Source organism: Helianthus annuus, chromosome 8 (genome assembly GCF_002127325.2).
Source record: "Helianthus annuus cultivar XRQ/B chromosome 8, HanXRQr2.0-SUNRISE, whole genome shotgun sequence".
NCBI lineage: Eukaryota > Viridiplantae > Streptophyta > Magnoliopsida > Asterales > Asteraceae > Helianthus > Helianthus annuus.
In genome coordinates this window covers 79,455,327-79,482,648 of record NC_035440.2, presented here as the reverse complement: position 1 = coordinate 79,482,648, position 27,322 = coordinate 79,455,327, and the positions used below count along the sequence as shown (strand labels likewise).

The window sequence follows — 27,322 nt, the reverse complement described above, 5'->3', positions numbered from 1 at the left end:
GTTGTTGTGTATATAAAATCTCATTCAAATGATATATAGTTTACCTACTGTGTGTATGAAAAGTAATCTAAACGGTGCAATTACTTGCATTGCTACGTTGCTACATGATTTGATGAGCTCGGTACCAACCGGTACCGAAACTACCGTTACCAAAACCCCAAAAGTGGGTACCGGTACCGAATATACCTGGTATGGTATGGTTCGGTACCGGTCGTTACTGGTATGGAACTGGTATTTGTGGGTAAAATCCAGTGAATACCGGTGCCGGACCGGTACCGAAAATACACCCGGTTTGGTAAATTTGGCACCGCTACCGAAACCCGATACCATTTGCTCATCACTTAGTAATGTTACTATTCATTCAATTCTAATTTTAATATAAAAAGAAATACCGTTACCGAAATCCCTAAAAGTGGTTACCAGTACCGAATATACCTGGTAAGGTACAGTTCAGTACCGGTCGGTACTGGTATGGAACCGGTATTTGAGGGTAAAAATCGGTGAATACCGGTGCCGAACCAGTACCGAAAATACATCCGGTTTGATAAATCTGGCACCGGTACCGATACCGGTACCCGATACCATTTGCTCATCACCTAGTGATGTTAGTGTTCATTCATTTCAAATTTTAATATTTACTGTTCATTCAATTCAAATTTTAATATATAGGTAATTAGTAATGTTACTATTCATTCAATTCTAATTTTAATATAAAAATAAATACCGTTACCGAAATCCCTAAAAGTGGGTATCAGTACCGAATATACCTGGTACGGTACGGTTCAGTACCGGTCGGTACTGGTATGGAATAGGTATTTGAGGGTAAAAACCGGTGCCGAACCAATACCGAAAATACATCCGGTTTGATAAATCTGGCATCGGTACCGGTACCCGATACCATTTGCTCATCAGTTAATGATATTAGTATTCATTCAATTCAAATTTTAACATTTACTGTTCATTCAATTCAAATTTTAATATATAGGTAATTTTAATATATAGGTAATGGACCCATATATATTCCAAATGCTTCACACGTAGTGTCGTGCATTCGCCTAAATGCTTCACACGAGCTCGCTATAAGCTGTATCATCGAAGACGGGTTCGACTGGAGGATCTTGAATATGTACCGGTGCTATCGCCCTTCCGTCGTCTTTTATAATCATGTTATGTAAAATAAGGCACATATACACGATAGACCTTATCTTTTTCACCGTTTTCGAACGCATTGGACGATTTAGTATTCCCCAGGTAGGTGATGCCTCTCCTCATGAGCCTGATACAATAGCGCAACGTCGTGGCTCGTTGGTCTACGTAAGAATTCACCGGCATACATTTTACAGACCGTCTCGCAGAAATAATCAAGGCACTCACGAGAGGTCCTTTCAGACATATTTAAATACTCGTCGTTTTCGTCTGGTGGGTTACCGGTTGCAAGTTGTTTAATCGCCGAAGTAACCTTTTGCAACGGCGTGAAACTTTTCTTCATTCTCCCGTCCAAGCCCTCTTGAAACCACTCGTCATTCGCTTCCACGTCACTAACAAAGACTTGGACATACAAAATCTCTGACGAAAAGTATCGGCATTAAATTTTGGATTTTCGACAAAATAATCGGCCATGAGTGTCTCATGGCCTCCCTCACGATCTCGACGGACTATTTTTTTTTACTAGACGATGCCGTGTCTAGTAGCTCCGCTTGTTGGATGAGATTTTGGAAGAAAATTAAGCTACCATCGCTTGACGATGAATCTTCATCGTCGGGAAAGTCGGGTAGGGGAGAAAAAAACGGAAACTTGGAATCCATTTTGTGTTGTATTTGATAGATTTTTTTAGAGTGAGTTTGAGAGTGGTGGGTGTGGTAAAAAATTTGATTAAGTTGGTTATATTTATATTGTTAAAAATTTGAATTTTTTTTTAATATGACCGTTGCCCAACGGTCTACCATCGATCTTCGTGCATTCATCGCGGTGACTCCCCCCGAATCCCCTCCCCGAATTGGGTCCCCGCAGTGATGGCAGCGGTGTTCCCGATCGGTGGATAGGGTCACCGAACACCTTCCCCGCGAGTGCCCCGATCACCCTAAAATTTGATTGGGCTAAAATTTGATAAGGCTATCAGTGTAAGTGTAGCTGATACTAATTAACAAGCTTAAATGAATATAAATGAACGTAAATAAACAAACCTTCACAACATAAATGAACAAAACATTTTGTTTCATGTTAGAGTGCCCATAATAGCATTTTTGGGCTAATAGTTACGTTTAATGTGTCTTCGTAAACCGAACCAAACCAAACATCGTATTTTGTGATTTTTCAACTTTTATTATATAATTTGTGTTCTATTTGAAGTGGTTGCTAATTTGGAAAAAGTGTAAAGTTGTTTTTATTTTGTCTAGTTTGCTCGTAAAAAATTTTATACAGATATACCTTTAAGTTTTCGAGAATAATATCTTCATCAACTGATTCATGGTTACCAACAGGCCACATGATGCATAATTCCAAATTGACTAACAGAAACCGAGCTTGGAACACCATAACTGAACTATTTTTAATTGTAACAAAGCAAATATAAAAATAAAAAATTAACCGAACCCATGGTTAACCGACTTTGCACACCCTTAGAAATGATTCTATAGCTAACAAGGAGAAAATTTGCACACATAAGTTCATGTACTGAATTCACCTATGTAGCACGGGGACTCCATTTATGTGGCCGTACCCGTCTCGGGTACTTGTCGGGGACGGAAACACCATGGGTACTCGTCGGGGACGATTCCTAAACGTTTCCAATGCCGGGGACGTATCTGGTAGAAGTATTCAGCCCGTTTCCATTTATTTTTAGGGTTTTTACCCTTTCAAATTCCACAACCGGCATTAAATAAATAGACCTATAATATTCGGCTTCTCTAATCTCTAAACTCTCAAGTCTCATCATCTCTAATTCTCTATCGATTGTCGATCTCTCACTAGATGAACCGGAAGTTGAAAATGATTTGATTATTGATAATTAATTACCTTTGGAAGATGTAGTATTTTTGGAATTTGTTTAATGTATTTTTATTTTTTTATATTTTTTTTTTGCCGTACCCGTATCTTGGAATTTTGAGTTTTGCTGTTACTTGTTCCCGTATCGTCCCTGTACCCCGATCTCGTACCCGTTCCAGTGCTACTTAGGAATTCACAGACAATTGCTTGACACAACAAGTATACTGTAACAAACAAAATTTGGGAAAATTCAGGCATCTCATTTGGTATGCCAATTAAGAGAATTACAGTTAAAAAAAAAAAAGAGAGAAAAAAAACCCTTTGAATGTAAATGTGTTCTTCTGCATGTATGGTTCCATAGCAAACATGATGAAATCTCAAACTGAGAACAAGGAGACAGTTTCAAATGAAATAAATACCATAAGAAATGACCAAAAACCAGAGCCATGAATGAATGGCTTCTTATTTTGAATATCCTTAGACTTGCATACCCATGCCATGGAGACATACTTCTTTCAAATCTTTATTTCCATCTCACACTTGAGATTTTAGAGCATCAAACTTTTTCCTGGGGAGCCATAAATTAGCAAGAAATTAGTAATAGGTTGACCTTTGGTGGAACGAAGATGACACGTTGTGCGAAGGACATTGAATAGCGTACCACCATGAATCTTTACACACCTAGATTGACATATTTCTTTTTTTCTCAATGATTGTTTTAGATTAATTTGTATTAACTTCATACGCGTGCTAATATTGTTCTCAGGTTCTACAAAGTTTGCTTTTATATTTGGAACTAATATGGAACCTTCAAGGGGTGGGTGGTGCAGTGATAAGCACCTCATTCCTCTCTAGTAGAGGTCTCAAGTTCGAATCTTGCTTCCACTGGTTCATACCATAACCTCTTGAAGGCCACGTGCCCAACACATGTTGCGATTCTAACTGGCAGGGTATTGGTGGGTCCCATGAGTTTCAGACAACGGGTTCTCAAGTTACCCCAAAAAAGAAATGATATGGGGACAAACTAGAATATTCGCAGTAATATGTTAGGAATATTACATAAATCATCATGTGTGTACTGTACATTACTACATTCCTCAACAAAATCAGTTGTGAAATATAGGGAACAAAAGAAAGAATAATCTACTTGAAGTTGTAAATGGGTTAAAGTGTTAAACGGGTAAGTGGGTTGTAAACAAGTTGTAATAAATGGGTTAAACAGGCGAGTTGATATTAAACATATATGTTTAGATTTTTTGTTACAACTTTTAACAAGTGGTTTATTTAAAACAAGTCAACCTAAACACGACCGTTTATTGAACACGTCAACCCAAACATGACCCGTTTAATAAATAGGTTATATGGGTCAGTCAACCCATTGTTACGGGTCATGTCTAGAATCACCGCCGCTATTAACAATCCCAGCTGTTAATTTCTTCTCTATCTTGCCTTCTATCTCACCCTTCTCGTACGTCCTAACTTCTAACATTTAATATTTACCCCACAAATTATAGGAAAAGTATCTAAAGCAAACACTACTTTTTTTATTTACATACCCCAACAATTTTTAGTGCATAAAACCTACCAAATAATTTCATTTAGGTAAATTATATTCACATATAAATATAACTTTTGTGAACATATTTGACACACCAGCTATTCATTAAAAAACAAAACTCCTGAAAAAAAGTCTGCTCAACCCGGCAAATTTTGACCCACACAAAAAAAAACCGACTTGACCCGTTACCCAACCTGTCAGACCCATCCATGTTGCCACCTTAAAGCGAATAGGCTGTTAGAACATATAAAAAACTAGATATCAATGCTTACTTGTCAAGTCGACATCATTCATAAGCAATTTTGGTGTCAAAGCTGCTGAGGCAGATAGCAAAAGCTTGAAACGCAGATATCGGGTAGCGATAATCCATGGTAAACACATCCTTCCCTACTTTCCCAAACTGAAGAATAACCTTGTCATACTGTGGTCCCGCTTGTCCACTTGGCGGTGTAGCTACCAACTGGAAATTCTTCACCGAAGCAACCGTTACACGTCCTTGAAAATTTAAACACCAGCACTGAAGCTGCTCATGCCACCTAGGAGGTTTGTTTTTCAAAACTAAAGGTCCAACTGTCTGATTATTTGACACTTCGGGCCCACGTTTTTTCACACGGCTTGATCTGGATCGAAAAAAAGAAATTGAAGGAAAAGATTCACCGGTGCTCAGCGGAAACTCGGTTTGTGTGGGAGCCACACCTCCCGGTTCGATTGCGGAAGTTGGAATGGGATCCATTGTGCATTGCATTCTTCTTGGACCCCTGCATTGTAATACAAAACAAAAAACAAACTTTTTGTTTGGTCTTTTTCAGAAGAGTAAAATGCCAAAATCGTCCCTGAGGTTTAGGCATTTTTGCTTGCTACATCCAAAATGACTTTTTTGTGCATTTGAGTCCTTCAGGTTTGCGCTTTATTGCGACTTTCGTCCCCAGAGGTTTGGTCACATTTACTACTTCCATCCAAAATAACATTTTTCTTTGTAACTGGACCCTTCAAGTTTGCATTTTCTTGCCATTTCCATCCAATTCGCTAACTCCATCCATTTTTTCTGTTAATTACATGTGATTTGACCAAACTACCCTTTTAATTAAAAAACATTTAAAAAAAATAAGTTGACATAGTTTAAAATTAAAAAAAAAAACAAAAATAATATCTAAATTCGGATTTTAAAACAAAAATAATATCTAAATTCGGATTTTAAAGTACTAATATGTAAAAAAAAGCCTAATAATATTTTTTCGGGTTACACGGGTCGTGTTCGTGTCAACTTGCAGTTGGGATTTATGTTGGGTTCACCTACTTACAATAATAATCTCAGTTTACCTGCATCCCAACACGTTCAACTCATACGAGATGTGAGCAACGGGATAGCTTCCAGCAGGGACTCGAGGCGAGACTTGAGCGGAGCCCATAAACCTAGGGGAGCGACTCTTAGTCATTTTAGCTCCGTCATGAGGTGGCAGACCATCATACACGATGAACCTGGTTCCCAAAAAGTTTGATCTATGCCAAATCATAAACAACTTATGTTAATCTAATTTCCAAGATAAGCATTAATCATAAAGGTTTAACTAAACCTTAATTTTCCGATATATCTACTGCTCCCCTTTGACATGTCATCAGCATGTAACGAGATGATGTAGTCGGTACATGTGGGGCGTCTAAACTTGCGAGCAGCAAGAAGAAACTTTCCATCATCAGCAAGTGCTGCCACATTGATGGCACCAAGTAATTAATACTAAGTAAATAACATTACTAATTACTGTTACTATTAATAATATTATTGTAATAATACTTTTTATGCAATCATATCTAATGCATTAAGTATTCATAATTCAAAGAATGGACCAATAAAAGTGTTCTCGGGTCAACCAAATTTGTACTAAAAAATTATGTGTCTTGACCCTCAATATATACTGAAAAGAACCATGGGAAAGCCTGTATCGGGCTCATGGGCCATAAACGAATAAAAACATCTAACACGCTATATATAATTAACAGAGTGTAGATAGCCAGCTCTACGAGCCAAGCTGGACTTTTCCAATAACCTTGCGAGTCGGGGATAAAAAAGAGAAAAAAAATGTGTACCTTGAGTCAAACTAAGGAAAAGGTAATATGTTTGAGTAGATCGTTTCCGTTTTATAAAGCACTGGATAAGAGATTCTCTTGGACCAGGCTGCAAATGATAATAAGAGATATTAAGTTAGACTGCTAAGAAGCTCACTTATTTTTATGTGTCTTAAACTCTAAATTATCAAATTATTAGGAAAGCAAAATAATTATAAAGCTTAATCATTAACTGACAGAATATTTATATGTATCATCAAGAAACATCAACCCAAACACCAATTATAAGGAAACTTTTGACATTGATGCACGAGACGAGTTCCAGAACATAACATAGATAACTTTTAAACAGCCCTATTGCTTTAACTACGATACATAGGATAACCGTCTCTATTTCTCTCCAACTATATCAGGCTTGCTTGTGCAGTTCTCTACTTAAAATTGGTTCTAAATTGAGGGTGCACCCCTATTCAACATATAAGGGCATAAAAGGTCTAATCAATGTTTTAAAAACCGGTAAATACCGGCCGGTTATACCGGTATTACCGTTTTCGGATGTAAATCCGGTCCGAAACACCCCGGTAAGTAGGAGAAACGGCATAGACTTTGTACCGCCGGTAAAATCCGGTATACCGGTTTGAACTGTTATACCGGTACCGTCTCAGGTCTGTTTTTGGGTTAAGATTTTACTTTTTATCGTCTCATCTCCATGTTTACTCTTAGCTTTAACCTAACAACTTTTAATATTTTATCTCCATCGATCAAAATTCAAAACTTGCTTCATCGCTCCATCATTCGTGACTTATTCCAGACTTCCATCACCCCATCGTTCGTTCCAGATTTCCATTTTAATCCAATTTTGGATTATTTTTTGAGTTAATGTTGTAATTTATGAAATTATACGTTTAACTAGTTAACCCGGTTGAACCGCCCGGCACAACCTGGTTCAACCGGTTAAACCATTTTTGTGCCTAATCCGGTATGATTAAAAAACCGGATTTTAAAACATTGGGTCTAATAGCCAGGGCGGCCCGATATTTCGGAGGGCACGCTATTTTTAGAAAAAACCCGATATGTATACGTAAAAATTTCTTTTTTAATAGGGTATACCCATACAAACACCAGCATAGGCCCACTTACAAAACTATTCTTATGCTTTAGATTAGTTATTAGCCCATTGGAATTAGGTTTAGACCTTTATTGAGCCCAATACCCAATTTCGTTAAGGCATAAGGGCACGTTTTTTGGAGGTCGACCAGGGTACACGAATTCTCAGCCGTCCCTGCTAATAGCTATAGCTATTTTTTAATTCCACATCCCATGTACCATTTGTTCAATCTAACGTGGATCGGATCCTTTGTCTAGACACAACAAGATCCTTAAAAACATTTAATCTAACCTAAAAGTGGAACATAGCACATAATCTCAGCACGGGGGCTTGAACATGACACAAAACAAAACAAAACAAAACATGAACCTCAGAATCACCTGTTTAACTGAAATGGGGAAAGTGAAGATCCCAGAAAGCTCAGGCCTCTTAACAATGTCCTTCATGATCTCTCTCCAACTCCTGCAAACAGTGGCACAGCCGACCACATTCTTCCTCATGGGCCACTTATTTTCAGAGGATTCAATCCTAAGCAAGACCTCCCTCAAGAGCTCCGGAGGCATATTGGCCCAACAACTCTGTTTCAACCCATCATTCGTTTCACCCTCTTCTTCTTCAACCTCCAAACCAGCAACACCCATTCCAAACCCAGAATCAAGATTCATAAAAAAAAGTAAGTGGGTGGGTGATGATTGATTGATTGATGGGTTTGTTTGTTAAAGGGGGGTTTTTGAGGTAGTTGTGGAGGAGATGTCAATATGTATGAGATTTGGTGGGTTTTCGGTAACGAATCATTCATCCTCCATTACTGGAACAACAAAGTCGAGAGTATTAGAGAACACGTGTTTTTTTTTCTTTTTTATTGAACTTAAACATACGCCGTGTAAAAGAAAAGGGGAATTGGCATCTAATAATCTTACCTATATCTTATTGGCCATTAATAATCTCATCTCAAAATATTCCACACACCAGTCCCATCTCTCAGCTATTTTTCCTAATGGTCCCCGCTAAAAAACTTAACGGGGTTAAGTTTTTTTCTAAATTACAAACATATTTTTTAGGGTTTTTGATCAGAACGATGATACGAGTCCATTGATGTAAAACTTACTTCGAAATGGTGCTTCAAGTGACTTGATTTTAGTTAATTGGAAATTTAAACACCCGAATTGAAGCGCAGTTTTCATCGTTTGGAGCACCGTTTCGAAGCAAGTTTTACATCAATAGACTCGTATCGTCGTTTTAATCCAAAGCCCTAAAAAATCTTTTTGTAATTTGAAAAAAAAAAACTTGACTCCGTTAAGTTTTTTTAACGGGGGACCATTGTTAGAAAAATAGGAGAAAGGTGGGACTGGTGGGGGAAATATTCTGAGGTAGGATTATTAATGGCCAATAAGGTCTAGGTGAGATTATTACAGACCAATTTCCCTAAAGAAAATGACATGTTCCCTCACGAAAACACTCTTGGTATCCTAAAGATCCCAACCACACTTAGGGCCGAGCTCCAGAAGAGTCGAGCCAAGCCACGGTGGGCTCAAGTCGAGTCAACTTGTTTTTTTAACGAGCCAAAATGTTAAACCTAACTCGTCAAAAGCTTGTGCCAGCTTCTGGCTCATCAAGCTGTCTTGTTTATTACTCCCTCCGTCTCATTAAAAGTGTCCTATTTTGAATTTTCAAAGTTTTTATTTATAAACTTTGACCTTAAATAATTTTGTTTGTGTTAGATAATACTTGATGAAATGTAACACCTCGAAATTTTGTGTCCAATGATGTGTTAACACGTGTCATTTGTTTACACGTAGCATCTATAATAAATAAAGGACTAATTTTGACAAACCTTGAAAGTATATAAATTCGAGGGTTATAAATGTCAACAAGGGTAAATATACTGTATAGTATCCCTAAATAATGCTTAAACCTTCAAACGAATAAATTATAGATCGTACAAATATAAAACGCGGAAGAAAGTGAGAGATTACAAACTACAGGGGTTAACTGTGTCAACATGTTTAATAATACCTCTGAGTGACCCTTTAACGTTCCCAAGACTTTGTAACGGTATTATACCCTCACTAAAATAATATATATGAATTTCGCGAAGTTTCGATATGAAACGAGAAAGTTACGATCAAATTCGTAGAAGAAGGGTTAAAAGCGTCAACAGTGAAAGTTAAGGCTTTCCAATATAATTAATAAATAAACCGGGGACTTAATAATGCGGGTAATTAACACGAGGCCCCTATCGGTAAATAACCGAGGGCCAAACCGCAAAGTTACCCCTTCAAAACCGAAAGGTCAGGTAAATCATTACGAAAGATTTCGTTATTAATGGCCAGATTCTGTAATAATTACAAAAAGATTTAAAAATCCTGAAATCTTAACCTTAGGCGACCCGCGTAAGGTTTAGACATAAGTTGAGGCGGGCCGCGAGCCTCCTCTATTTCGCGTCTGTTATTTGAACTTTAGGCGACCCGCATTAAAATGCATGGGAACTCCCATGCAGGCCGCGTAAAGTGCCCAGATGCAGAAACTTTGCAACTACTTGGCTTTTGGAGCTTGTGAACGATCATGCACATAATTATGGGGCATGGGCACCCTATGCTCAACCCATAACACTTAGGGGACACCTACCATCACCTCTGGTCTGATAGTAGTGCTTGCAATGATCAATATGGCTTGGCATTTGGCTATAAATAGCCATGTTGTAGTTACAACATTCACACAACTCAAACAACTTCCATCTGATCATTCTAAGTGCTCCCAAGTGTTCTTCTCTGCTCCATATTCAAGTCCTAACTTCTGTAAGTTGCCTTGATCATTCATACTTCAGTTTATGCTTAGTATTTAGCCAAAAACCAAACCGTCGTAAGTATGGTTTGACTTTAAAATATCTTGCAAATGGTTCAGTCTTATGACGAATCAAAAGTGGTTATGAGTTGGTATTTATGTGGGTATTAAACCTCTAAAATGGTTCCCCCTGATCACCACTCTAACCATGTCAAATGTCGAGTCAAACGTGCGGTTAAAAAGTCAACAGAAAGCTATTTTGGCAATTTATGCATAATCTGTAAAATATAGGTTATGGAACCTGTTTTGATAATCATAAAACATGATAATAAGTATATAAACATGTTTGCGCTCGTTTGAATCGATCATTTACTATATAGAACCGGTTCGGAGCCGAATGTCGCAAAAGTTTGACTTTTGCTTTGACTTCAGTTCTGACCCGTTTTAGTGAGGTATAAATATACCTTAGGACTCTCTTAGGACCAGGTCACATGTTGGTAAAAACCTCTGTGGTCGGTTCATGAGTTACCCGAGTCTTTTACGTATTTCCGTCATTCGCCTAAAAGTTGACCGTAACGGCCTTTTAAAATAAAAACGAGTATTTCGGACACGTGAACGGACCAAAACCTTGCTTGTTGAATTATAAGCATGTCCTTAAAGTTTCACGTCAATCCGAGGCCTAGAATGAGAGTTATGCTAAAAGGCGCACTTTTAAGAAAGTTTTGTATTTAACGGCGCAATTAGCATAACGCCCATCTAACCCAAGTTTTCGTCACCAAAACTTTTCCCACTATGGTAAAATAATATTTTGGGAATTTTAAAGATTTTTAATAATTTTTACCTTGCTCATAACCTGCGGTTATGGCTACGGTTCGGTAAATACCGAATATGCCCTTTTTGGCCAAAACGGGAGTTCTACAAGGTCTTTTGACCCGATTCCAGTTGCTACTGGTTTTAAATAATAAATAAAGTGTTTTAAGCTTTATAAGCTGTTCGGGAAACTCAGATTTCCTGTAGAACTCGAAAAGCCTTTTTGAAGTCTTCAAAATGACCGAAAAGCCCCTACGGGGCATAATATAAACTTAAACTCGTTACGGGCATTACGGAAGGTATCCTACTGATACCAAAATACTTTTTAAGGCATATTGACTTAGGAAATAAGCGTACGACTCTTATGGTTAACCGTTTCGCCTATTTGCGCACACGGTACGGCCCACGGAACTAGTTTTCGTGCAATAGCCGATATGGGTCAAAGTATACTATTTGAACCCCAAAATCCAGAGTATGAACTATAAACCCATATAAAACAAGTCTCTGAACTTGTTGGGTCCAAATCATACTCCATTCTCGGTTTTCGCCTTTTCGTGCGAATTAACCATATCTATATATCGGAATCAACCGGTTTAAGCTACGGCTAATACAAGGACCGTTAGGATTCTAAGAGGTTAATTAAAACCTTCGTTCCAGATTAGGAGCCCCAGTAAAAGCTATCGGTGACTTGATCTTAATTAAGGATTTATACTTGCAAAGGTAAATACTTTTGACTTATTTCCCCTATATGGGCTTGGGTTACGGTATATTAATACCGCTTGATTGAGCATTATATAATTCCATCGCTTAGGTGGTTAATTGATTAAATATGATCGGCTCATTTAAACAGTTTTGTTGCTTATAAGCCTTTGGGGGGTTTAATGACCGTTGTCCCGGATATCCTTGGCATCATTTTACGAAATGGCCACGACCATCGACATCCCGGTGTAGGCGTACACCCGGTATAAAGTGTCGACATTAAAACTAAAAGACGTAGCCGTTGGTTTCTGTACTACGGTTTTACGCAAACGTGGTGTGTCTATAAATCTTTAACCCGGCACGACCCGGGCTACTGAACGCATAAAAGAACATGTAAAACGTTCACAAGATCATTATGAATTTTCCCAAGTTATAAAAGAGTTTGTGCCTTGTGCATTCAAATCAATTTTAAATAAACATTTTCAAATGTGTCAGTTGAATGTATTTACCAGTGTAAACTGACGTATTTTCCCCAAAAAGATTAAGTGCAGGTACCTAAACGTAATTGGCTGGTATTAGCTCCCTAGCGTCGGGATAAGCCTCGCAAGCTTGATTGCAGTATCTAATGGAACAATACTTTATCTGTATTTACGATCCACTGTGGATATTCAACTTCTGTAATACATTTTGATATTACAATCAGAGGTTGAAATTATATATTTAAATTATGCTTCCGCTGTGCATTATATAATTGTGTGGTTTGACTATATTGTTGCCAACATCGTCACGGTAATCCCCCACCGGGCCCACCGGTGAGACACGTGGAAATCGGGGTGTGACATGAAAGTTATATCATTTGAGTGTGTTTTACAAGTGTTTTTATCGGATTAATTTTCATCAAGTTTTATATAACACAAAAAATATATAATTAAAGTCAAAGTTTATAAATAAAAATTTTGAAAATTCAAAATAGGACACATTTAGTGGGACGAAGGAAGTATATTTTTTTTTTTCAAATTAGAAAGATTCAAGGAAAATAAAAGTAGGGTTATTAGTGTTGTTTTTCTTTGTTATTACTATTTAAAAACTATGGTTTAAAAATATGCTATACTATTGGGCTATATAATCTTCTATCTCAAGTTTTGGACACGTGTCATTCATTGAATCCTCAAATCTATACTTATTTTATATTAACTAAATTAATAAATAATACATTAATATTAAATCTTATCATACTTTTATAAAATATTATCCTCAAATCTAAATTGTTAATTTAATATATTTTAAAAAAAATACCTCTCTTTCCTACTTATCTTATATTAAATATATAAATAATAAATTAATATTAAATGTTATCCTAATTTATTAAAAATATAACTTTTTTATTATTTGGTAAACAAAATTATATTTATTTAACTCGTGAAAAACGCGGGGTTTTTAAAAATAGAATTTATTTATTATTTACTATACAAAGTTACATTTATATAACCCATGTAATACATGAATTTTTTAAAGATATAACTTTTTATCATTTGATATGTAAAATTAGATTTATTCAACACGTGTAATACACAGGGTTTTTTAAGGATATAATTTTTTTTATTATTTGGTAGATTTTTCAACCCGACTATACACGAGTTTTTTAAAGATATGACGTTTTTAGTATTTAATATACAAAATTACATTTATTTAATCTGTATAATACACATGGTTTTTAAAGATATAACTATCTTTTAGATTTATTCAATACGTGTAATATACGAAGTTTTTAAGGATGTAATTTTTTATTATTTGGTAGATTTATTCAACCCGATTATACACAGGTTTTTTAAAGATACGACGTTTTTAGCATTTAGTATACAAAATTATATTGATTTAATCTGTGTAATACACATGGTTTTTAAATATATAACTTTTTTTATTATTTGATATATAAAATTATATTTATTTAACCCGTACAATATATGGGGTTCATAAAGATATAATTTTTTATTATTTAATATATGAAATTACATTTATTCAACCCGTGTAATACACGGGGTTCTAACCTAGTTTGTATATATATATATAAAAATTTAGGCTTAAACATATTCGAGCTAAATAGGGGAAACTAACGACCAAATAACACCATCCGGTAATTCTTAACTTTATGCCCACCTTGTAATTACAGAAAAAAAAGGTTAATATTAAACTTTTAGTTAGAAATGTCTAAGACTCTAAGTAGTTGTTTAAAATTCAACAAAATACGTGATATAAGAGACTTGTCAAAGTTTAATAACATCATGCATCATATGAGTTCACTTATTTTTTTTTATGTTACTTTTACCATATGAAGAGTTTAGTATTCATCCTTTATAAAGTCATGCATCATAGGAGTTCATGTATTTTTTGTATTTTACTTTATCATATGAAGAGTTTAGTGTTTATCCTTTAGTTCAAGTTTCTTGTCCTTATATGAGGTTAAGTTTCTGTCTTGTTCTAGAATTTCATAGAAATTAAAAACTGAAATTCATTCCATCTGAAAACGTGTTTGATGGCACATGACAGAATTGGAATAGAAAAATATTCCATCAAATTCCATTTAACATTCTTCCACCTTACGGTTGGAATATGAAACTTTCCAATGGACTAATTTAGTATTACAAAAATACCCCTTTCATCCTCCTTAAGCCACCTTCTAGTTTTCTTATTCTTCTTCAATGATCACATAACGAATCCACAAACCGATTTGAACCAAAATCGAAGCATCATCCAGAAATTTTGTCTGATTGAACCAAAATTCAAGCAACGTAATGCTCGAGTTGTGTAAGACCCAAACACGTATTAACCATAAAGACGCAACGGAAATACGAGCCTTAAAATTTCTTTCTTTATAAATGTCTTGACATACTTGAAAGTCCATTTTAAAGTAACTCTTTTACGATAATTACATTCTTTGTTCTCATTTATGAAATAAAACATAACTTATGTTTACTAAATTACATAATCACACATTCTCGTACAATCTATCTTATGACTCGATCTCCAACCGCTTACACCTCGCGATGATGATCCGTGATTCCGTACAACTTGCATTCACCACATACATTCACATTGTTAGTACTTTGTGACATTATATATAATCTAAGATTCATAATTATAGGATCAAGTCGCGTTCTATCCTCATATACATTCCATTCGGTTATCTTTCTGAATTCAAGCATTTCATCTCGGTGTTTAACATTCAATGAGTCAACAATAATGTACCTGCATTTCATTTCATTCTCAAAGGCAACCCAGTTAGTATCGTTAATACTGATGTATATTGACACCATACATGCATACATACAAGTCTCACTCATTCGAATACATATGGTTCAATAGCACGCATACATATTATCTAATCCGACTCTTTCGAGTATGATAAATCCTACTTCATACACCCACCCCTCTATCCAAACTCTTATATACAACTTACATTCTCACATATTCATACTAACCATTCTTAGTCACAAACTACTATACATATAATTCTCGTACATACCAACCTATGTGTATACTCATTTATATTCGTCTTCACTAATGGGTTCCATCTACTAACATACAATTAATCTATTTATACATTCCTACATATCTATTTCGTTTCCACACATACTTGCATACACGCCCCATTCTTACCTGTACCTCATAAACACTCTTTAATGAGTTCGGGGTACATTTCGGGAGCTTAAAAATGAGTTCTACAATCGCCCGTACCTCACAAAACTATTTGGTAAGGTTTGGTTACATTATGGAAGTTTAACAGGGATTGGGAATGGGTCTACGGGGTCCGGAATCGAAGAAAAACGAAGAAACAGGACTGCTGGCGCGTAGACAGCAAGTTAGGGCGTCGACCAACTGCTGCCCAGCGTCGGCGACGCTGCCCCTGCAGCACTGACGTTGTATTTCGTTCTTTTCGACGTTTCGACCCTCGTTCGCGCATCCCGAACTTCACAAAAGAGATACTATGTTGTGTCCTTTGGGGGCTGATAATTGTGTTATCTTCAGTATTTATTAGCACTTTGATAGTTGGGTGGCTTGAAATCCAAATAGTTATGTTTTTCAAACGAGAATTACAAAAGAAACAAAAAAAAATTATCATCAAATTATCTATAAAATTACATGAGGCGAAGAGGGGTTAGCCTTTCTTTTACAGGATGCAAATGGGAAGTAAAACTTACGAAATTGAAACAATGTATATAACAAAAATTAGCCAACAAACAGAATCACTAAAAGCTTCAATAAAAACGACTAATGATAGTCCGAAACATAACTTTCTTGTCTATTACAGAAGTTGAATAAAACGTTCAATTTCAAACATTTGTATGAACAGAAACGAAAATGGGTAGCAAATTTATCATACATTAAAACTCTCAATTTATATCACAACCTATATTGTCCACACTTCGTCACATAGTTGATAGTTGAGCAAACTTCCATAGGGAACAGGAAGAATGATGTTATTTTGCTGATACTGCTTCTTCTGCACCACTGGAGTAGTCTTCTTCATCGGTACTATAATCGTAATAATATTCATCGTCGTCATTTTCCACCTCATCGCCGTTCTTGTCAAAAGCAAGCACCCTCCCATTTGCCTTTGCCTTTAGCTGTTCCTGTATTCTGTCTCTAATGGCGGTTCCCTGAGAAGGATTCAAAATATAAAAGCATGAAGTTGAGTGGGTTGGGTGATGGGTCAAAATGGGCCATTTGTACCGATAGAGAATGTCGGGCAGGGCTGGGCTGACACACAAGCATCAAGTCTTTTTTTCAAGTTTTCAAATATTGTTGTATCAAAAATAATAATCAGATTTGTTTGAGGAAAAGAGTTAAAACTATGCATTTTGAAAATGCTTTCGACCTATTTGACCCATCTGACCAGTTTCCATTTTTAGCTAAAAGAAAAATTTTATCCATTTGACATTTTGAATCATTAGTATGAAACATAACTCAAATGGACTCATTAAACCTTAAATGGGTCAAAACTGACGACTCAGTGTTTGTATTTCTAGAGGGAGGGAGAATGGGAGAGAGCAAGTGTGTGAGATTAAGAGAGAGATAAGTACCATTTTATGGCAACCCTCTTCAAACCTTTCAAGAAAACCAGCAACCCAACGATCAGCATTCTCCACCCAGAGGTTATGATTCATGCCAGCAGTTTTTGCTACCGTTTGGATCTGTAATATCAAAGATAAAGTATATATAAATTGGCAAGTCAAAAGGGCTCAGGTTGAGTTGACCTGAACACTTTTTTGCTCCACTTATTTAAATAAATTATATTATATCATATACAATAATTATAATGTGAAATAGTAAATAGAATACATAATCTAGAGTATAACAATAAAAGTATAAATTCTTGAATAAATAGATCTAGGAGGCTGTATGCATTCAATATTAACTTGGATGATTTCCAAACAGTTTACCTGACCAGTTGCATTTTAGCAAACATATTTTATATGGTCCCACTGGACCTGTTTGGGTTAACACATAGAAAGTAACATAATGCAGTGGCGCAGCTTAGGCTTAGTCCGAGGGGGCGCCCGACCCCCCGAACTTTTCGGCGCGTAGTGTTATGAATAGTACTTTCGTATAGAAAATTTTTAGGTATATACGTTTCCGCCGCCCCGGTTTCGGAAAAATTGGGGGGGGGGGGGGGGGGCAAGCTTCGGCAATGACAATGGAGGAAGGTTAACGTACATTACGGCTTAACGTACATCACGTACGACAGGTAATTACGCACGTTCATTTTAAAATCACGCACGTTATAACTCAAAAATCCAAAATCACGCATGTTGAAACACAATAATCACGCATATTGAAAACATTAATCACGCATGCTATATAACAAATCACGCACGTTGTTGTACGTGAAGTACGTTAAGCCGTAATGTACGATATACTTTTTCACATACAATGATAGTGTAATGTGCAAGAAACAGAATTAATAAAAAAATACTTGCCTTTTCTTCCACCTTTTCTTGTTGTTTCTTTACTTTTTCACGCAGCTTCTTTAATTCCATGTTCACTCTCAACCTCTTTTCCTAAAATATATTAAGATGGGAAAATGTCATCACGTTACGTAAAAGAAGATGCGACAGTCAATTGAGGTACATAATTCATAATTAATAATACTACAATGGTAGCTGACGCTTGATTAATCTTTAAATAACAAAAACGCACTTTCACATAGCTAACGCCAAGATCCTTTCTTGAGTACCCTCGATCCAAGTTGCGCATAACATACTCATTGTAGTCTTTGATGATTCTCATGATTATATCTGATGTCGAAATCCCATCTGTACGTTTTGTCTCCTTAAATCTTCCAATTGATTTGACCTACAAAGAAATCATGTATGCATCATAAATGAATTAAACATAGTGAAAAATGACCCGAATAACAAACATGCCTGTGCAAAAAGTATACAAGATATAAGGATATATTTACATTTAAGCTAGTTAAACATTATAGAAGAGGAAGAATATACTGATTTAAGAAGTTCAACTTACAAATTCATAGACATCGTTTGCAGCACCACTTGCATCAGCATAACTGATTTTATGAAGTCGGACACAAATCACAATTAATGCATCGAGTATTAATAAAAAATAAATGTATGTAATTTATTCCTACTAATGTACATGTGTGTGTGTCTGCACGCATGTATACACATACTTACGGAAGAGAATCGTGAGCCACAAAATCTATCTTATGTTTATCCATAAATTCTTGTGTAAGTACCCATGGTGCATCTGGAATAACTTCATCAACCCACCTGCATAATTATGCACAAGTATATCATGATTGCTGATTGTTTCACTTGTGTACATAAAAGCACATGAAACAAGAAAACACTGCAAGTCTCAATTAAGTACAAAATTATTGTATATCTATTTGTTAAAACTTAAAAGCACAAATGTTCAATGATTAAATCTAGGGGTGAGCATAAAACCGAATTAACCGAAACCGAACCGAAAAAACCGAACCGAAGCAATAACCGATGGTTTGGCTATTGTTTTTTGAATAACTTAACTTTCGGTTTCGGTTTAGGTTTAGGTTAATCATATATCTAAAACCAAAAATAACTTAACTGGACCGATTAGCCAAACATATATATATACACCAAACTCTCTTAATGTAATATTATTTATTAGTTCACTACCCACTAGATTTTTTTAACCTTTTAGTCCAAGTGAGGGCCCATTACCTATATGCATGTGGTATCTATATAATTTTGCAAGTTTTATATTCATGAGTTTATATTTTACAAGTTTTATATACGTTGGATAATTAACTGAAATTAACCGAAACTGATCCATAACCAATGGTTAACCGAACAACGGTTAACTGACCACCGGCTATGGTTATGGTTAATACTTTTCAATTAACCGAACCCTCGGTTAACCAGCCATTGGTTAACCGAATCCACGGTTAACCGACTTTGCACTTAAATCAAACCTACTTGCAGTGACGAAGAGATTCATAACGCTCCTGGTCAGTCATGACCGTTTTACCCTTCAGCCTGTGGGTGACTTCATCATTGCAACATCCAACAAGCAAATAAGTATTTGGAAACCTATAGATAAGATGAGAAAACAAGTTACAAGATATGCACAAATTGTTGTCCTCTTTATATTGCAAAACATTAGAAAGTATACAGGCACATAAGTGAAAGAGAATAATTAACTCATTGTTAGTTGCTGATTATACAATATTGACGTTCTTACTATTGTTAGGAACCAGGTGACTATTACCGGAATATGTATATAATTATATATTACCTACTTTTTGCATATCGGTTTATGTAAAAAAATTAGGTTGTTCACATCTCAGCATTCAGCACAGCCTTACATCATAAATACAACCCTTGCTTGAAAAAATAGAATTGACCGTTATTAATGAAGATCACAAGAGTGGAAGCTGAGTTACTTTCTACTATGGTATTACTGTTCAACTTAATGACCAACAGAAGGAGAACTATGGCAACGTTAATGTTCATTTTAATGATTGCGATTATAGGCAACTTAGAACTACGTAGTTATGCTTCATTAAAGGTAAATACGCATGTTCCTGTCATGCTGTTTACATAAAAACAAGAATTATAAACAATTTGCAATGAGCTTAAAGACGTAAAGAACAGTACATAAACCGCAGTTAGTTATAAACGCTTAAATCGCAGCCTAGGGGTAAAGCAGGCCTCACTATCCCGATTAGCAAGTAACTGTTGAATTATGCAAGTTTAAAGAAATATTTAGCAAGACAAAAGAGATTCGGAGGTAATTACAAATATCACTGGTACTTACAGGCAGCATCCCTGTTCTTTACATCATAAAGGGAAGATAGATCTCTTCAACAAAAAATAAAATGATTTCATATCAACACCTACAATTCCTAACATTTTAAAACCCTAATTTGGTGTAGAGCCTTAAAATCCTAAATTATACTTAGTAATCACTGCCACTAATCGCCACAAAGTTCATAACAAACCTCAAACACACACCAACCTAAACTAAGTCTCAAACAACAGATTCCAAAGCTAAACAATACATAAACTCAAAATCAACAACTAGAAGCCAGATCCATATACTCAACAGAAGGACAACTGAAAATCACTAAACAAAATCTTGTAACGGAAGCCTAACTTACGATTTTTTGGCTTGTTCAAGGGAACGAGCATGACCGAAGTGGAAGAGGTCGTATATGCCGTCGGCGTAGACGCGAACCGGCCGGTCCGTCGGTGGTTCCACCATCCAACTCTGCTGCTTGTGTTGCTCAGGTTCCATTGTTCACCTTGAAAAAGAAGAAGAAGATCGTTGGGGGTTTTGATCTTCTTTTTCCCCTTTGCTTTGCTCAGTAGTTGTTGTTCAGTGGGTACCGACTACGGAATAATAATTTTTTTTTTTTAACGGTGACTTTCTTATTGAGTGAACCAATGTCACACCGTCTAATCGACGGCTCTATGTAAGTCGCCCAGACTTATGTTGTCTTAATTGGATTCGCGTTGGGTTGGCTAGATTTGGTTACGGCGTTTCCCTGGAAATTGCCTCCACACGAGTTGACTACGGAATAATAATAATAATAATAATAATAATAATAATAATAATAATAATAATAATAATAATAATAATAATAATAATAATAATAATAATTAGGACCTGATTGTAAAGTTAAATTGCGAATTTTACTAATTTATTTAAAATATCTCTAATAAATAAAACAAAAACGAATTTTAAAGGTTAGAAACACAAAAAAGACAATAAATCAGAGACTCTCATAAACCTAATTATCTTTCTCTCTTTCTCTAACTTTCTGTTCCCACCACCACCACCAGTCCACCACCACCCAGCCATCACCATCACTCAACCACAACAACAACTGCCACCACGCAGCCACTGCCCACCCCAAACAACGACCGTTGCGATTTTAACCCCCCTCTCACTCTCTACCTCCCTCCCTCCCTCCCTTCCTCCCTCTACCTGATTACAATCGCCACAACTAGCCCCCACCTTTCCATCGATGGACTCGGCCACAATTGCTGAAAAAGACCACTGCCACAACCAGATCGACTGTTTAGCGAGGTTCAGAGTGACAGCGGCCAATAGCGTCTAGGGTTTCAAGTGACGGCGGAATGTGTTGAGTGTGGAAGTGGTCTGGTATTTATAGGTGCGGAGCAGGTTTGGTGCGGATGGAATTCTTGTGCGACCGAGGTCAGTTCGCACGGTTGGAGGTTCTCTTCGCGCAAGTAGGTCTTGTTCGCACGAAGGGGTTCAGTCGCATGGAATGTCACACCCCCAAAATCCACTATGCGGAGTATCACCGCTTGGAGGCGTGACATGACCAGGATCGAGCCACCAATCATATTGAACAACGTACTTAAGTAAATAAAACCAACCACAATACAATTGGTGACCAAAAGAAAGTAACCGACTTTAAGTTAACAGCGGAAGCATAAAACGAAAGTCCAAAACATAAGTGCCATAGTCCATAAGTTTAGAGTCCAAAACGTAGGTTTAATAAGTTCATAAGGATTAAATGTTTAACACGGGACATAACAATCCATATTCCACAACGACCTCCTCCTCGTGCAAGCTCCATAAGCATCTAACGACCTGTAAGGCATGTAACAACGAGTCAACAACAAAGTTGAGTGAGTTCAAGGTTGGTTGTTTAGTTTTAAGTTGTTTTCGAAAACATGGTTTGTCTTTCGTTGGCTTAATTGTCGTGGGGGTTACCCCATAGTTGAAAGTATGATTAACCAGTTCCTTTATTACCCAAACCATATCCATGATCAGTGGGGGCTTCCCCATGTGAACCACTAGACCGTAACATATCGACTACTAACGAAAATAAGTTGTGCCCTAAATCAGTGTCTAGCATCATTGACAGTTTGCCATAGTCCATTAGTACACGCCCGTCCGACTGGCACGGTGTGAGGTTTGTTAAACCTAATAGCGCTATTAAGTAATGACCCGCTCGCCATTGGCCTCGGCGATTAAGTCGATACAAAATGAGGGACTTAATGATAGAGTTTTGTCTAGTAAGTTTTAAGGTTGTTGTCCTACCCAAGGAGGACGAACGTACGTATTCTACCCAAGGAGAATACGCAGGATTAATATTGGCATCCTACCTATGGAGGATGGCGGTACATATCCTACCCAAGGAGGATATGTAGGTTCCATTTTAGTTTCTTAACCCATTCCCAACCACCGGGAATCCCATGCCTTATAGAAAGTGTGAACTCACCTTGGTTTGCTCGGTTAGATTAATTACTCAAATAATCCGGAAATCAAGCACGTCCTAATAAGGTACAGATAACAATCAGTTTCTCATGCATAACACGTATCCTACGTACGGTTTATCTACTCATTACTTCTACCACATACCACACAATTCTAATGTCAAGGTACTTTGTTAAGTTATCCTAAATAATAAAACTATCTCACAAATAAACAAGTATCCACACAAGTGTTCTAGTATAAGATATATATTCTAAATATATATATATATATATTTACCCATTTTTATTTACAAAAACCGACCTCCGACCCTATGTATTTTTGTTACAAAAATTATGGCGAAATTTATATTCGAAACACAAGTTATAAAATATACTCGTAACGCTTGTTTTGAAAAATATTTTCTAAGCGTTGGAATTTTTAGGAAATTTCGCCAGAGTTTCCTTTGTAAATGGAGGTGTCCATGCTAACAAGCATATCATTTTCTTTTCAAAAAATCATTCAACAATCAACAACAATTTACCAAGAGCAAACTATTCTATTTACAAACCAACATGAACTTGATGTTTCATAAAAACGAGTAGTAACTTGGTAATATATTTAGTGGCCTTTGTTATCCTCCAGAGTGTGTTTACTTTTGTAAAAATCTCATTCTTGGGATTTTTAGATGTTCACAACTTATGAATATATTTTACAAAATGTTTATTTACAACATTTTCATGTGTTACTAGTGTCCATATACTTACTTTATTTCCAAAATAGTGTAAGGATCATGATCTTTCGAAAACCGTCTTTTAAACTTGGTTTATTTAGGAAAATCACTCACAAGTTTTAGATCTACAAGATCACTAGTTTACTTGGTTTATTATTTTTACAAGAAATTATTTTATCACAAAGTTCATGTCTAAATATGGAGGTGATTCTTTTATGTAAACCCCTAATCCTCATAACTTGTTAACTCATGTTTTCAATCATGATTTAACAAGTTCCATATGATGATTATCATCACACTACCAAGAAATCAACAACCAATCATCAACATAACCAAGACAATATCATACTAGTATTATTTCATCTTGTTTCATCCATTTTCATATTATGTAAAGCTTTATGTTCAAGACTTATGGTTATGATCTTTTAGTGTTCATATGCTTTCATTAAGATATAACTATTAACCACTAAAAACATGGAGTAAACAAGGATCAAAGAAGCTTACTACTAGCGTTTAAGCTAGGGAAGATCAATGGGGAAAAATGAGTGGATAAAAGCTTGTGAAGGAGGTCCTTCAAGTTCCGAGAACACCGAGCCTCCTAATTCACCTTCTAGCACCTTGTAGTATCCTTGGATTGTTTGATTAAAAATTGAAAATGCTTGTAGTGTGTGGGGGTTGTTTGGCCGTAGCTTGCAAGAGGGTGAAGGGAGTTGTGTGGAGTTGAAAAAAATGAAGAAGTTAATGGTGTTTATAATCCCCAAACTCTAATACCCAATAGTCAATGTGTCCCACAAAGTACTTACACATTTAATTCAAGATCTTGCAAGTTTCTAGAAAGGATTGCATGGGGAATAGGAACATGTGAAGAAATCTTGAAGTGTGGGGGTGGGGGGCATATAACCGTCAATTATATGGGGAGGGGGGAGGGGTTAATTTGTAATTTGAGTGGCAAAATGTAATAAGTGGGGTGTTAAGTGCAAAAGCTAGTGTTTAGTGTGTACCGTTGTCACACCCCCATTTCCACGTGTCACCGGTGGGCCCGGTGTGGGGTACAGTGACGTAGTTGGCATCGTCATAGACAATCAACACAATATAATAATGCACAGCGGAAGCAGAATAGAAACATTTCAACTTTTAAATAAAGTGTAATAATAAATATCACAATAGTTGAAATGGATCCACAGGCGGATCAAATGAAAATAGAAATAAATAGTTCAACAGATATATTGTCGTCCGAGCTTGCGAGACTATAGTGGACGCTCTTAGGAAACAACCAGCCTATTTCCGTATAGTACCTGCACTTAACCTTTTGGGAAAAATACGTCAGTTTACACTGGTAAATACAAATCGACTGACTCATTTTGAAAATGATTGAAAATTGATTTAAATGCACAAGGCATAAATATTTTTATTAACTTGGGATAATTATATAATATAAACTTGTGAACGAATTACATGCACTTATATCTCTGGTGGCCCGGGATCTGCTGTCCGGGCTAGAGATTAAATGACACACCACATTAAAGAGTTATACACGTCGGGTGTACGCCTACACCCCGTGCTCTGGTCGTGGCCATCTCGTAAGATAATGCCAAGGATATCCGGGACACGGTCAATAACCCCCCAAAGCCTTTAAGTAAGACAAAACTGTTTAAACGAAGTCGCACAAGCTATTCAAGACTGTACACCTATAAGGCGCAGGACTTGTGCGCCCGATCAAGCGGTATTTTAAATACCGTACCCCAAGCCCGTATAGGGAAAATAAGTCAAAATGTATTTACCTGAGTAAGTATGTAACACAAATGATAAGAGCGGTAGCTTTTACTGGGCCTCCTAATCTGGAACAAAGGTTTATAATTAACCTATTAGATTCCTAACGGCCTTTTATTTAAGCTTAAGCTTTGACCGGTTAGTTTTAGGAATGATACGGTTTACGCACGATTAAGCGAAAGACCGGATAGAATGTGATTTAGACCCGACAAGTTTGAATACTTGTATAATATGGGTATACTAAATACATTCTGGATTTTGAAATAAAAATGATATCGTTTGACCCGTTTCGGTCAATTTACGCAAACTAGTTACGTAAACCGAACCGAACGCGAAAAGGACGATACGGGTAGTCAAATGATTCAAATGCAAGTTCCCTGAGATAATATGCTTAAAATATGATATTATATCAGTAAGTTATGTTCTATATTGCCCGGGATAATTTTAAACTCAATTTATGCCTTAGAAGGGCATTTTGGTCATTTAAAAGATAATAAAAGGGTAAAATTAGAAATCTGAGTTTCGGGTCTGGTTCATACAGTAAATATACTTAATATAACATATTATATCAGTAGGGTATGACCCATATACCAAATATATCATTTAAAACCAAACTATGCACCGTAGGGGTACTTTAGTAATTTCACAAGGGCTAAAAATGCCAAAACTGGAAATCTGAGTTCATATACTTATACTTACTGTTTTTATATGAAAATATGCTAAACACATCAGTAGGTATAGGTCTTATATGTTTAAAACAAGTATAACGCTTACTATACGCTTAAAACGCTAAATATGCGATTTAAGGGCGTTTTCGGGTTTTCAAATTAAATCTGAGATTTTTATATTTCCAGAATACTTAAAATAATTTATTCATCATATAAAATCAGTAGAAAAAGGTTTCGGGTCAAAAGGAGGTGTAAAACTCATTTTATGGCTAAAACGGTCAAAACCGACATAAGCCGAAATGACTAGGTGATCTAGGATCCGTTCAGCCAAAAATTAATTAAAAATCATCAAAATTCCCAGAATATTATAATACATCAGTTGGTAAAAAGTTTCGTATCAAGACGTGGCCAGAAACGGGTTCTATGCGAAAAGGACCGTTTATGTAAATTTATAATATAGTTTTACGCTAATGGCCATAACTCACAATCTGGACCACCAACTGATCCGAAATTTTCGGTGCAAGTTCATATATTAAAAATAAAGATTTCTATCCTTTCACTTTTCCAAAAATCCCGTTTTAAATCAAAAAGGGCAAAATAGTCAACTTTATGCATAAACCGGAAACATGCATTCGAATAGGCTAAGCATAGACTCAATCAAAGAAAATTCCAGAAAGTTTAACTAAAATAAAAATAGTCAAAAATACTTTCCAATACAGATCTCGAACATGCATGTACGAATCCGAATCGATAGTCTACGAAATAATCGTTTTACAAGACTTTCGGTTCCGATTCGTGGCTATACTATAGATTGTCGAGTTGATGATGATTAAAACACCTTCTTATATGTATTACAAGTTATTTTTAATGATCAATCAGGTTGCATGTCATCTATATCATTAATCATGTCATTTTTCACAAAAATCGTTTCTGTTGACTTTTTAGAAATAGGTTTGACTCGACATTTAGCATGCATGTAGTGGGAATCAGAGAGTACCCTTTAGAGGGTTTGTTTCCCACATAAATACCAATCTATAACAAGTTTCAATTCGAGAAATGACTGAAAGAAATCCGTTTAATCAGAAAGTCAAAGGTTATGAACACCCAGTTTGACTTTTATCAATAATCACTACAAAAACGGATTAAAGAACGAATTGAAAGCTTACAAGAGTCCTATAGGTGTTTAGTGAACACTAGGAGTCGGCCTTGTTGATCAGATTTCCTCCAGAAAGCTTGCTTGAAAGTTCTTGGTAGAGAGCTTCTTGTTCTTCAATTGCAAATGATCAAAAATGAGGTGATGATCTGATTTATGGCCATAAATTCGAGGGTACTGTGGATGTAGGCATGCAAGGCTTGTTATTGGTGCAATTGGAGGTGCAAATGAGCTGTATAACACTTGAAATCGGACCCAA

The 27,322-nt window shown here is 36.2% G+C and overlaps 2 protein-coding genes across 2 annotated transcripts; both read right to left on the bottom strand.

The window, feature by feature from the left end:
* Window positions 1-3,224: 3,224 nt before the first annotated feature.
* LOC110873039 (tubby-like F-box protein 3) lies at window positions 3,225-8,545 on the bottom strand. Its single transcript, XM_022121963.2, has 6 exons — window positions 8,096-8,545; window positions 6,629-6,716; window positions 6,118-6,247; window positions 5,864-6,043; window positions 4,816-5,301; window positions 3,225-3,553 (listed from the first exon to the last, which is right to left on the bottom strand). Exons 1-5 carry the CDS (start codon window positions 8,378-8,380, stop codon window positions 4,830-4,832), a joined length of 1,155 nt encoding a protein of 384 aa, XP_021977655.1. The 5' UTR covers window positions 8,381-8,545; the 3' UTR covers window positions 3,225-3,553; window positions 4,816-4,829.
* Window positions 8,546-16,235: 7,690 nt separating this feature from the next.
* LOC110873040 (choline-phosphate cytidylyltransferase 2) lies at window positions 16,236-20,917 on the bottom strand. The gene is made up of 8 exons (XM_022121964.2): window positions 20,671-20,917; window positions 19,487-19,600; window positions 18,704-18,799; window positions 18,534-18,576; window positions 18,207-18,362; window positions 17,987-18,067; window positions 17,090-17,200; window positions 16,236-16,666 (listed from the first exon to the last, which is right to left on the bottom strand). The coding sequence occupies exons 1-8, from the start codon at window positions 20,805-20,807 to the stop codon at window positions 16,487-16,489; spliced, it is 918 nt and encodes a 305-aa protein (XP_021977656.1). The 5' UTR covers window positions 20,808-20,917; the 3' UTR covers window positions 16,236-16,486.
* Between the last annotated feature and the right edge of the window lie 6,405 nt (window positions 20,918-27,322).

Bases quoted from the DNA above. Each gene is read 5' to 3' on its own strand.
- LOC110873039 (XM_022121963.2), bottom strand. From the start codon at position 8,380: ATGAATCTTGATTCTGGGTTTGGAATGGGTGTTGCTGGTTTGGAGGTT. The intron at 6,717-8,095 runs GTGATTCTGAGG...TATCATTTGCAG, and splicing joins TCCCCATTTCAGTTAAACAG to CCTGGTCCAAGAGAATCTCT. The intron at 6,044-6,117 runs GTTTAGTTAAAC...GATTTGGCATAG, and splicing joins AGATATATCGGAAAATTAAG to ATCAAACTTTTTGGGAACCA.
- LOC110873040 (XM_022121964.2), bottom strand. From the start codon at position 20,807: ATGGAACCTGAGCAACACAAGCAGCAGAGTTGGATGGTGGAACCACCG. The intron at 18,068-18,206 runs GTGCGTTTTTGT...AATATATTTTAG, and splicing joins TTGGCGTTAGCTATGTGAAA to GAAAAGAGGTTGAGAGTGAA. The intron at 16,667-17,089 runs GTACTTATCTCT...AATCCTTCTCAG, and splicing joins AAGAGGGTTGCCATAAAATG to GGAACCGCCATTAGAGACAG.